The 13,530-nt window shown below is 39.1% G+C and overlaps 1 protein-coding gene across 1 annotated transcript; it reads right to left on the reverse strand.

Annotated features, from left to right (window-relative positions):
- Positions 1-1,453: 1,453 nt before the first annotated feature.
- Positions 1,454-6,492, reverse strand: LOC127361390 (phospholipase A and acyltransferase 4-like). Its single transcript, XM_051395970.1, has 4 exons — positions 6,325-6,492; positions 5,384-5,492; positions 4,922-5,193; positions 1,454-2,961 (listed from the first exon to the last, which is right to left on the reverse strand). The coding sequence occupies exons 1-4, from the start codon at positions 6,337-6,339 to the stop codon at positions 2,845-2,847; spliced, it is 513 nt and encodes a 170-aa protein (XP_051251930.1). The 5' UTR covers positions 6,340-6,492; the 3' UTR covers positions 1,454-2,844.
- Between the last annotated feature and the right edge of the window lie 7,038 nt (positions 6,493-13,530).

Below are 13,530 nucleotides of genomic sequence, written 5' to 3' on the forward strand. Positions count from 1 at the left end.
ACCAAGGGGTGATGTCACAGTAGGTTCACACTTGACCAAGACAGATTGCAATTAGATTTTCCAAAGAAAAAGATGCTACAGTTGACAGCTGGGAAAGAGCAGTTCAAAGAAGATAGAGATGGAACACCCGACTCTTATCCTAAGCCTTTACCACTTCAAGAAAGTGGCCAGGAGGAGGACCTGTCTTTGACTCTCACTTCAAGATGAAGCATGGCATGCTGGCCAGAAAGTTTTTATAGCCCCTTATAGGGACTGGCATTGGAAATTAGCTGTAGCTATAAATTATGTTATATATTGCATTGAATAAATGTTGTGCAGTTCTCTATGTATACTGTCTGTCCCTATCAAATAAGAGAGACAAATTAAAAATCACCTTGGTTGTACCTTGAATAATTGGTTATAAACTGGGTCCAATTTGGGGCTTTATATTTCATTGACATAATTCTTCCTTTCTTAAAAATGGGACAGTTGCTGGTAATTGATGCCATAATGAAAGCCTTTATTGACTGTAATGGTGTGACAAATTCTGTTTGGCAAGAACCTCAATTCAGCCTGTTGCCAATTTCCCAAACGCAGCTGATATCATAGGAACAGGCGATGGTGGTGGTAAAACCTGAATTTTACTTGTTTCTATACTACTGATAAAAATACATGCAAATGTCTACTCAGTGTTTATGTTTAAGGCTTAGTCTTTTTAATGCTGTATAATGTCTATATGTCTCTCTATCAGTGCCACCAAGTGACACTGCTGCACATTTGTTATGCATGGTGATTATTTCTGAGCTGAGTCTGAGCCTAATGATCAGCCACGATAAGCCATCTTCTCTGAGTCCCAAAACGTGGAGAGTATGAGGTTTTATTATTTCTGGAGCTGGTCCCACGGCCCAAGCCTCTGCAGCCCACTCTGGATTTCATGGAGCTCTCAGGCGGTGATCTCAGGAACAATGTGGGGTGCTGTGCTGATTCTGGGGACCAGGCGAGCCCAACTGCCCCCACCTGCTAGCAGCTTTACTGGCCTGGCCACCAGCCCCGAGGCCTGTTTCTACACTGCAAAAAATACCACCAGATTTTATTTTGGTGTTTTAAAGTGATTGTTTAGTCAAAATAACTATTCAGATCAATGTGTTATACGTCTAATTGATTCACTTGAGCATGAATCTGGCAATCTATTTTTTTTTTGCTACAAGATTTGAGTCAAGAAAACAATTCTCAACAGCTGGAGTTATGGTAGCAAACTATAAGGAGTGATTTACTGTCCCTGAGCAGATCTCTATTGAGCCTTGTCAGATCTCAATGAGAAAAGTAACATTCGTAGTTGGCTTTTTGAGGCAAGTGCTGCAGTTTCTCTTGTTTAAACTAATTTTATTGACATAGAGAAGACTTCAGTTGAAATTGATTTATACTGTTGTTTTGGAGAAATTGAGAATTTAAAGGTTAAATAAGACTAAGAGTATGCAAAAAGCACATTTATTTTTTGCGGGGCAGGCCTGTCTGATCCTTCATGGGTGTCCAGCTGGGGGAGGAGGAGCCGTGTGTAGGGGGGTACGTTACGATGATCCTTTACTCAGCTGTCAGTCCATACACATACATTTATAAACACAGGCAGACACACACTTCGATAGCCACAGTAAAATCAGCTGCCAATGTGCACACACACTTTTTGTACTTTGATACTTGTGAGGACCCACATTGACTTCCTTAACCATCACAACCCTAACTCTTACCTTAACCTAAACCTGAACCTAAACCTTAAGGGCAGCCTTAAACACAAAACAGCCCCAACATCCAAAATCAACTTTCCCAAATGTCCTCACTCTTAAGGTCTGAACGTGTAAATGGTCCTCACAAGGATAGAGGAATGAGAAGGTAGACACACACACACACACACACACACACACACACACACACACACACACACACACACACACACCATGTAGATCACATGGTCTTGTGTGAATCTGCTCTTCCCCACCTGCCTCGGCTGTAACGAGGGTCCACATATGAACAGTGGTAGATTGTAATACAGCACAATGCTGGCACAGAGAGGACGGGGGATAAACACCCTTTAAGCTCATAACTAGGCCGTAAGAAAAACATTACTCAGTGTTCTCCTTTTACTCTTTGCTGCCTCTGTCCCCCTTTTCACCATTATGCCTTCTGTTTTTGCTCTCAGTACCTCTCTGTCAATCATGATTGTTGCGAAGAAAATAGTAATATTAATTTCATGGAGTATTGGTTTGGATTCTGGGGTTTTGTGGGGATGAATAGTACAAACAAAAGTACACAGTATGTAAAATAAAGATAATAAAAAGTGTTTGTTACACAAATTAATACAGTTAACATACATTGAAGAATTGGTTAATGATTAATTGCTTAAACACATAGCAAAAATATAATGAATGGCTCTTGTAAAAATGCACAGTTTTATTGTATTTACAGTTTATAAATTAAAGTCTTAAAATAAAATTACTTCCCTTGTCACTTGAATTAGGAAAAAGTCTTACAACTGTCTTATCTGGCAAATGAATCATGTAATATACATTTCAGACATTAAACAAACAGCCATGTTTGAGTGAACCTCGCCCACTGAGAGCACTGATATCAGACATATAACACTATAAGGGCCATTATGATACCTACAGGATTACATTATTTTTCTCAACACCAGCTTGCCTCATCCTATCCAGGGTTGTATTTTTTTTGTGTATTGACTGATACACCAAGAAAAGACATTTTTTTCAGTTTGCGCATGTGCCAAAGTTGATTTTAAATCAAAAACACTGTCAGGGGAATTGACTCAAACAATGGCAAGATCTTTCCTTTCATCTCGCTGTCTCATTGCTGTCACTTATGACGTCTCTTTTTGTTGTCATCTTTGAGCAAAGCAAACAGAGTGGCACCCAAAGCCACAATGCCTACACCTGCTGCAGCAACGCCTCCAATCACAGCTGCTGTTTGAACCTGCAAAAGACAAATGAGTAGCAGGCTGAAGGTCAAGGAAGTGCTGCTGAAAACATTTAACCATATCAATTGTGATTAATTTTTGCACACAACTAAGTGTCAAGTTGTTTGTAGCACACCATATGGTCATGTTAAAAGTAGAATAATTGTACTGCCTTAGGTCCTGGTCAAATGTGGAAGCTCATGTTTTATTTTCTGTGGCAGATGCATCTGACCTCTCTCAGATTTTCCACCCGATCTGGATCTATTCAGGCCAATCACAACTGTTTATCTAATATGGGGCAGCTTTGAGACGGTAATTGTACAGTGGAGCACGACCTTATGTGAAAATGTTTATGTTGAATTCCGTATCGTGTCAGGATGATATATTTTCTCTAAAAAAAAGCGACAAAAAATTGCACTTAAAGCTTTTGTTGATAAGAAAGAAGTGTTTGCTAGGATTTGGTAAGTTTAATTTAAGTGTTTGTGGCCCCAGGATGCAGTGTGTTGTTTTTAAATGGCTGTTGTTGTCTCAGCCACTGATGCTGTATTTTAGCAGCAGCACCAATAGACATTAAAAAAGGAAAAAACATCTAGCTGTAGTCAATCTGATTGAGCAGCATGGCTGTAAGAAGGCTTATTTTGGATAATTATGTATAACTACAACACAGTGGAGGTGACAAATGCACTAAGTGGGTTGATTAAACAACCTTTTTTTTGGAAACTTGCAAATGAGCCTGTTAATCATCCTCTGTTGTTTGAAATATGGGCAATCACAATTTATTTAGCACCACATCTGTTTCTTATCAGCTGAAATAGATTGCGCTAGATCTGTGTATGGTCACAATGAATGAGAAGCTTATACGATAAACTCGTCCTGAATCCAGGTGCAGACACACACCAGGCTGTGTATCACTTTGATAAAGGGATTTCCCACTGAAACATCAATAAAATATGTTACAACTTCATCTGTTAATATGTTCTGTTATGATTAGTGGAGAGGTTTGTTTTCAGCTGAATGACTTGTGTTTCTTTCAGTTTTTGGAGTTTAGTGCAACTGTATTTCCTGCTACTTCGTATTGAAATAATTAAACTATCAAACAACTATCAGTCAAACCTATCAAACCCTAATAACATTGGGAGATTTTAGAAATATGCTTTTTAAATTTAATGATTTTACATGTAAATGTTTTTATTAGGAATCTGTTTTTTTAACTAATGTTGATCTTTGTGTCCTTATTGTTTTATTGCCTAATGCAATCTCAGCATCATTGAAAATTAGGGTTCAACCCTCAATGAATTCCTAAGATGTAAATAATGGTTGAATTGAATTGAATTGGAATGGCAACCACAAAGTGGGCTTTATTGGGAAGCAGCCACAGGAAATTAAAATATACAGGTTAATGCTGGTTGCCATTGATAGATGCTTTTCAGCAGCAGAGCAGTTTTTCACACTTTTTCAACTATTTTTGCCTTGATGAGACGATTAGTACTTTTACATTTGAGCAGATCGCAGTTGTTTAATGGAATAATTGGAAATGAATTACTTTTTTCTTAAGTAAAATAACATGAGGTGATAGATCCTCTGTGAACATCCCAAATGTTTTTCTTGTAATTGCCACCAAAAACTGCAGATGTCACCAAACTATACTGATATTGAGAATTATAACTTTAATAAAAGGATATTTTTGAGCAAATACCTGATTACACATTTATAAATATCATCCATTCTTTCAAATAATCCTTTATATATTTGTAGATCATTTGTGTAAAATAATTTATGATGCCGAAGCATGAATACTTTATAAATGCAAACTACAACATGCAAATCTGGTATTATAAAGCATATAAACTGAAGTACAAAGTCATATTTTGTCTTACAAAGATCCAGAGTTTACATATTGAGTTTAAATACAAAGATCTAGAGTTTACATATTGAGTAGTCATGCAAGCAGTAGTATGAAAGCCACAGGGTACCCACCTGTTGAGACTCTGGCTTGCCGTATCGTAGCTCTGTGACAAAGTGCTCACAGTTGTGAGTGGTGAGTGAATACGGCAGCTCCCGGCCCACCATGCTACAGGCCTCTCTCACGATGATGTGGCGCTCACGAGGCTGGCACTCGCCATCTAGGAGGTTGTTGATTTTGAATTCATGGGAGCCAACCACTTCCCAGATCTTCTGACGCCTCACCTGTGCTGTGTTGCTATCCAGGAGCATTAACATGTTACTAAAAGTGTCGGAATCATCAGCGCCTGTGTGTGTATAATAGAAGAGATAGACAGGAAAGAAGTTAGAATAAAGTTGCTAGGAGAATAAAAAATAAAAACGGCTACCCTGTATTGTAGCCATTATCTGATAAAAGTAACATTAAGGAAAGAGGCAGACAGAAGGTTATAAATAGTCTCCCTAAAAACAATGTAGTAAATCCAACACTTTACGCACAGGGGGGAATCAAATGAACAACTTCATTTCCACCGATGTAGACGGCCCAGTGCTCATATGTCCCACGTGAGATCTGGATCAGGTCCCCGGGCTTTGCACTATTCTCAAACTAAAATGATAACAAAAACAGTAACATTTTAATTTAGTATTTTGTCAGTCAGTTCTTAAAAGGTATCGTCTGGAGTTTTTGGCTATTAGGAGAACATTTTGTAGTTTCACACTACTCCACTAATCTACAGGTGCCAGAAATGCACCAAAACAAATGCACATACAAAGATGGGAAAGAAGAAGACTGCTACCAAGTAATCATGGAACTTTTAAGAAAAGAAGTTTGCAAAATGTGTTTGCAAGAAATCCTAGCAGGGCACCATGAAGCTGACTGGCGTGGGAATGATAATTACTTTAATGGTGAAAATCTCTGGCCTACTGAATGTTATTGTGTTTAGTTAGTTTCTGCTGCTGCTTTAACAGTTAGTAGGAAATGCACAAAGAAGCAGAGCAATGGACAAACAAACCCAGGGCAGAAGACGGCAAGCTAGCAAACATGGATATAAACAATGCACAAAAAAATGTATATATATAAACATGAGTTTAAGTTATTTACAAGAAAACTCCACAGGACACCATGAATAATGACACAAGTCTCTCTCGCTACCTTTGGCTTACTGTGTGTTTCAGTTTTAAATGTATTTAAAGTTAAAACATATTTAAATGTTTTTAAAAAAATGACATTTATTGTTCTTATTCTAGTGTTTACTTCAGTGTTTACTTTTTTAGATTACTTTGACTAAAATGGTAACACATTGCTTTACAATAGAAAACTCAAAGTAAACTCTACGTTAAAATGTTGCCAGTGTAAAAGAACACAATCTTGTATGAGCTTCAGTTGAAGCAGCTTCAAATCTACACTAATTCATCAAGCTCAGCAGAAGGAGACTCACCAGTGTTGGAGCCATGTCTTCAGTTCTTCATCTATCAGGTGAGTACAGTACAGGGGCGACTCGGAGCCAATTTATTGCCGCTGGAACAGAAACCTAAGTGCGTTTACGTCTCAGAAGCGAAAGTGTTGCACATTATAACTCAGGTTAAACACAGAGAGGCAAACAGAGTATGCACACTGTATAACCAGGCTGCATGGCCTCAATTTGCAAATCATTGACTTGATGAGTCAGTGAAAATGTTGTTCTTGAGGAGCTGCCAGGAGTACAATAAAGGTGCAAAGGTAAAGTTTCATTTTTCCAGAAGTGAGCAGTAAACACTCATGCTGCTGCAGTTGTTTCAACCAAATTGTCACACAGTGGAAAAACCTCTGCATGCTGCACAGTAATGAGGTGAAGCTCCTCACCATCAGGTTATGTCTTATTTGAAGGTTTTTAGATTCTTCCTGGTAGTCTTTCCTGTAGGGCTTATAATAAAATGAGCTGAACTGAAAGACAAATAATCAAGCACATTTATCTTGAATTTCTGAAGCTTAATTGCTTACATGATGTTCTTTTTCACCAGTTTTTGGTCATGAGGTTTTTGCACTGAACTGATCTTGATTCTAGTTTTAAGAACTCTTATCAAAGTTAAAGTCTAAGTTATTGTTATTTACTGTACCCAATTGGTCATATTTAGCATGTTTCTGTAGAGAATATTTTCCCTGCTTTTAGTAGTAGGAATTTTTTTTACAGAACATATATATATATACTGTAGGAATAATCCACTGAAAAACAGTGCCATTGATCTGTTAAGTGTTACCTAAAATCTTTATCAGCATTATGTTTGGTGTGTTGCAATTTAATGATACATAAATTGATAAGACCATGAAGGGTAAAGCCAGCCTACTCAGCAGTTCCATTGCACACTTATTAGAGAAAAATGTCTTTATTGGCTTTGATTCCAATAAATGAACATGGTTTTTGGAAACTCAATACACATCGGGCACCTGATGAAAAGAAAGCAGCACCAACACACACAGTTCACAACAGAAGACAATCAGTAGCCTGTACATATACAAAACTCTGTATCTTGAAGCTTATTATGGAGGCGCAGCTCTTCACCTTTTTGCCCTTCAGGTGACACAGAGGGACAAAGATGGACGGGTTAGTTAATGAAACGTCCCTCTAGAGTAAATTAATTTGTAAATGAGATGTCTCACCCTGAATCGCTCAAGGGTAAACAAGGCAACCTGGCTTTACTGTTACTCCAACTGCAGAAAAAAAAACAGTTTCATTAACTCAACAACATTAATTCCACAGTCAACTAAGTGAATTACTTTAGTTTTTACAGTAATGAAAATATGGGTTTTGTGTTATAATGTAGGTCGCATTTGTCTTAGCGTAATAAAATGAGCAATGAATACCAGTACTGCCAACAAACACTGACAAATGATCACTTTTTAAGCCATAACATTCTGAGCACTGACAGGAGCCATGATAACCAGATAATCAGTGTTATTCACTATCAGTGTGTGGGATACATTAGGCAGCAAGTGAACATTTTGTCCTCAAACTTGATATGTTAGAAGCAGGAAAAAATGGGCAGCGTGAGCATTTGAGTGACTTTGACAAAGGCCAAATTGCAATGGCTTGACAACTGGGTCAGAGCATCTCCAAAACTGTAGCTCCTGTGGGGTGTTCAGGGTCTGCATTGGTCAGTATCTATCAAAAGTCCAAGGAAGGAAACCAACCACCAACTCCTGAGGGAAATATCTGTATCTTTAGCTGCTCCACTATGTTCACAAACTAGTTGCTAACTTTCGCAGTCTACCATTTAGTGTTGGGCAGGTGGTTTTCTGAGCTGCTGGCAGCGCCTGGAAATGCAGCTGTGGGAGCAAACCAAAACAGTAACGCTGCCGACCAGAAAACCAAAACAAGGTGCTGAAAGATTCTGAAAAGTTCCATGGAGCTGAGGGAAACTACAGTTAGGTGTTTGTTCTCTTCATTACTATGAGCCACACCTTTCACATAGTAATTTATAACTTTAACATTGCTGAAAAGCTGAAGCGTGGTGGCATATATGTCAGCTTTTTTGATGTTTTCTTTGTCTACATTTTGGTGAAATACACTTTTTTCAGCACTACCATTTAGGAAAATCTTTTGGAAACTCAGTTTTTGTGTGAAAATGAGAAACCGGAGATATATGCACTTTGAATCCCTAACTATAGCTGTTCCAGATATTTTTCTCAAGAGTTGGTAGAGATCAAATGAGAGCTAAACTGAGAGTAAATGTTGGATTTATCAGGTAGCCAAAAATAAGACTCCAGTGAAATGTTGCTGTGTTTGCTGGAAGTAGACAAGGATTTGCTTATAACAACTTTATAGGTGATGATATGTCAGGGCCGTGTTTTTCAGTACCCCCTTGTGGCCAAAATCTATCAAAGCAGCTTTAACAATCTAACACACAGATGTAGCAGTGGCAGGTGAAAGGAGGGAATATCACACAGAGCGAACTGGAAAAAAAGCTTCTTTTTTATTTGCAGGAAAGTGTCCAAGCTGGGAGACCTGGAAGTTAAATTTCTCCCCAGTTCCTCATTAAGTGCTTAAAACAGGAAGCCCTCAATCAGACCAGCACAGGGATCCCATCAGCCTTAGCTCTGCAGGATGTTTGGAGAAATTCCCCCCACTCAGATCAATGCTGCTGTGCTTTTTATTAAATACAGCTGTAATACAGTATGTCCTGCATCCCAGCCAAGAATCTTTTTTCTTCTTTCCCTTTTTTTCCCCCCTTCTCTGCGTTTTCTCTTCACTGTTCTGCTCTCTTCTGGTTGTCTTCACCTCATTGACAGCAGACAGAAGCCAGAAGAGGGATTTGACACCAAACATTCATCTCTCTTCCTGTCTGTCAGCGCTGCCTTTTACCACAGCACCTGTTGAACTGCATGCCATATATGCCGTCACCTGCCCGCTGCCTCACCCACCCTTTCAACATCATATACTGCATGTTTTCTCTCTTGTTCTTTCTCTCACGGAGCACGAGAATAGCCCACTTAAGCAGAAGTATTGCACTTGAGACTGTACACTTGCAGTCTCTACATAAATGGGTAAAACCCCTCACTTTGTCTCTTCCAAGCTAGCCTATTCTTATATTTGAAATGAAGGTGCTCTTGATGCTAGTGGTTAGTTTATACCTATTATGTAGTGTTATATGAGCTATTTTGATGGATGAGATTAGGCAACTAAAACAAGTAGGTGAGAGAAAAATCATGGTTACACTTATTTGTGCAGTGGCACTGAATTTTAGCATGTGAATTGTGACTTATATAATAATTAGCGGGACACTGGGCTCGATGTCTTCACGCCTGTATTCTTCCATTCTTTCCATTTGTTGTTTCATTCACTCCTGCCCTTTTTTCTTACTCTCTCAATTACTTCACATCCTTTTATTCTTCCCACCCTCTCATGACCACCCTCCCTCACCCTTCCACTTTTGGCCTCTTGACCTTTTCACTAGAGACTGTAGTGTGTGTGTGTGTGTGTGTGTGTGTGTGTGTGTGTGTGTGCTGGAATTAATCAGAGCCTGAGGCAGAAAGCCGAGCTCCCATCTCTAACGTTGGCTTCCTCGTATCCCACCTAATCCCTTCCTTGTGGGTGCAGGCTACCTCTCCTCTTGCGACTGACGATCAGCAGTAAAAACCCCTTGGTGAGCTTCGACCGGCGCACATTCACTTTTCCCACCTCCTCCTCCTACAGTCGAAACCTCCTCCTCCCACTGCACCCCACTTACTGTAGGTTCAAGCAGGCAGGCAGGGCCGTGTCAGATGTTGGCCTTTGATATGCTAATACTTTCCTCTTTTTCATGTCTTTTTAAAGTATTGACTGGTAGCTATGCCAGCGCAGTGTGATCCTCGGCCTGTTAGGCCGGGAGAAGGAGGAGATATTGTTGAGAGCGCTCTGCTTAGTCAGTGATTTGCACTCCTTTCCTTTTCACCGTGTCTTAAAAAGGAGGTACCGACTCCAATCAGCTGAGAACAATGCAAGATCAGGAATTTGTGGTGGTGATGGAGGAGTGTAGACCGACTGACAGACGGATGTTTATTGTGCACATATAATGACTCATCTCCTTTTATTACCTTGAGCTCAAACTCAAGGTAACTCAAGTACACACAAACGTGAATGGCTTATTTTTCTAACCGTGTAAATAAAGACACAACATGACACATGGATGACTGTAGGTCACATACAGGGCAAGAGAAAAACATACACATCATTATTCACCTTTTAAACAATAAAATGTGCTGCTTTTAAATCACACATGAAGGGCTTTTATGTTTGAGTTTATGGCTTAATAGTCCACAGTTCAGTAACAAGCCATTAATAAGAACATAATAAGAACTATTTGGTTGCCAGGTTGTGCGCATCCCCTTTCAGTATTTGCAAAGCACTTGCTTGATCTTTTTTTGTAGCTCTTTAGTGGCTTATTAGAAAAGCAAAAAACTAATTTATAACTTCAGACATGATGGCTTATCAGATAGTAGGGTATTAAATTGATCAATTAAGTTAATTTAGAAGTAATAAATACAACATTTAAAAATTATTCATTATTTATGTAAATGAATGACTTGTTTAGATTAAACAATTTGGGACTTGGGATTTCATTGCTAGACTCTTTTGTGACTTGTGACTGCCCACCTCTGCTGATCTATAAAGCCTTATTAAATTACAAGTAATCCTAATTTACATCACTAAAGAAATTGTGAAAAACTCTTTATAAAGTCTTCCTTATTATAAGTAAATTTTAAAAAGGTAGAAGAAAAACCTTATTTCCTTATTTAATTAAAAAATAACAGCATAAATAAATGTTGACTATAGACTTAAAAATGTCTATATTTCGGTGTTTTAGATATCAGATTAAACCCTGTGGCTCTAACTCAGCCTGGACTACTTTTTTACAACAGAACAAGCCCAGCTGAAGCCACCTCCTGTACCCACATTCAACCACAGGCAGACCGTAAATCATGCCGGCTGTTTGGCAGAAGTCGTGGATCATCGTACAATGGTTAATTAAAGCCAGATCAATCCCAGTGCCACCGGTCTTTTCTTTGCACTGCGTCTACGGAAAGCAGTCCCACGGTACCTTCAGCCCAACCAGCGATGAGGAGGAGGAGAATGAGAAGGAGGAGGAGGCCTGTGATGTTTGCTCAGGGCTAGAAAAGAGGCTGCCACTCATATTTGTACAGAGGACAAAGCCACGCAGGCTCTCTGGCACCATATGAAAGATGTGTTTTCACAGCGCGTACAGCAAATACAACTGTTCACTTTTTTTTTTTTTTTTTTTTTTTTCAAAAGCCATCGCCAAATTTCAGGAAAATGAGTTTTGTGCCAGTTGCCATGGTGACTGGTCAGCGCACTGAGCAGAGGATAGTCGGGGGCGACTGGGGCCAGAGTTCACATCTGAGTTCCTTATTACTGTAGTGGTGGCATACTGTGCATAACTACACTGAAAGGCGGATGGATATTAAAAAGAGAAAAAAATAACACAAAAATGTTAAAAAGCAGGAGTTTGTCCACTTTAAAGCCAATTAGGCTTCTATCACTATTTCCAACCTCTGTGTCCATTCATGAACTGATCCTGTGTCTGTCTGATGTTAAGCCAGTATTATGTTCAAAACGTTCATCGTGATATGTTAGCTTGCTAACATTTGTCAACTAGCACTACACAGAGAGAGGGTACAGCTGAGGATGATGGGAAAGTCATTGATTTGAGACATATTTGGTCATAAACCAAAGTACAGGACAAAATAAAATGTTGACCATCTCTACCTTTATGCCGGCAGCAAAATGATTGTACAAAACTGGTAATGTGATAACTTTCTCTGTGTTGGACTCTCGGATCTCTGCTCTCTCAAAGATCAGCACATCTGGATCTACGTTATAAATATATGGTGATATAGATGGTTTTTGTTTACACTGGTACTTTTCAATGTAAATTTAATCAAAAAAAGGGTTCTATAATTTTAATTAAGATCACTTAACAAACTCAATATTTTTTTCCTCATTAGCTTGACTTTTTTCAATCATACTGTTTATGGGAATATTATACTTTTATACATTTATATTATATATTATATGTAATATATATGGTCTTACAATTCGAAAGTAAAGCCTTCACAAACCGAGAACTCAAGTCATCTCACTTCTGATGACTAAAAACCAGAACCAGATTTTTCCCAAATGTCTCACCAAATGGGACAAACATGCAGCAGTAGTGGCAGCGAGCACACATGGTGCAAAGCGGGACTTCACCAACTGTAAAAACAACCGCTTCTTATCTCTGCAAGCTGGTTCTTTTCGTTCTGCCATTCCTCTGGATCTTTTTCTCAGCCAAGGATTTTTTTTTTTTTTGAGAAGAGACGTGAGGAGAAAAGAGTAGAGAGAAAAAATGCCAGCCACTGTAGAGTTGTCATCTCTGAAACTTGACATGCCAACGAGTTCTCTGCAACTCTGGCCAGTAAAACTCAGAGCAGCTAGCAGCATGGGATGATGGGTGATGTGAAAAGGGTTCTTGGTCCCCTGTGCAGACTTCCTGCTCTGGGCCAATCAACCAAGACAACTCATAACACAGTGTACCCGACAACCCCAGGAACTGATCTGACCCTGAATGCAACTCTGACCTCCCTCTGTAGGCTGTGGCCTCAGTCAATGATTTTTTATTTATTTTTTTACATTTTTCCTGTACGTGCATGTGGGTGCAGACATTTATGACTGTGTGCACGTGTGCCAGCACATGTGTTTATTCTCACTGTGTGTTTACTTGCACGTGTGTGCTTGCTGCCTCAGTCTTTAAAACAAGATTAACAAGATTTGTTGATTTTGTGCATCACCTCTCACTCCCAACTCCTCAGCTACAGCAGCTTTGTCAGTGGCTATGCTTCAAAATATTACTGTCCACCTACCCCTGTGGTATCCGTTCTGTACGTGCAGGGCGCTGTGGTCAAATTAGCAATAATGATTATTCAATGTCCCGTTAGACTTTTAAAATAAAGCTTGCTTAGACTGTCTGGTTAGACTTTCAAAATAAAGGTTATTGAGAAACATTTCACATTTTAGGAGTTTTGGATGTTCAGAAAAGGACAAAGTCAGGTGACCTTTGTCGTCATGGTAACAGTTATAAACAACTGGTTAAAGCTGTGAAAAGTTGCAGTTTGTTGGGTTTGTGCTCACTTG

This window comes from Dicentrarchus labrax, unplaced genomic scaffold (assembly GCF_905237075.1).
Source record: "Dicentrarchus labrax unplaced genomic scaffold, dlabrax2021, whole genome shotgun sequence".
In the NCBI taxonomy this organism is placed as follows: domain Eukaryota; kingdom Metazoa; phylum Chordata; class Actinopteri; family Moronidae; genus Dicentrarchus; species Dicentrarchus labrax.

What these genes read in the sequence shown, in the direction of transcription:
- LOC127361390 (XM_051395970.1), bottom strand. An exon ending in TGTTCATTTGATTCCCCCCT is followed by an intron (nt 5,194 to 5,383) that starts GTGCGTAAAGTG and finishes ATACACACACAG; the next exon opens with GCGCTGATGATTCCGACACT. An exon ending in GCAAGCCAGAGTCTCAACAG is followed by an intron (nt 2,962 to 4,921) that starts GTGGGTACCCTG and finishes TGTCTTTTGCAG; the next exon opens with GTTCAAACAGCAGCTGTGAT.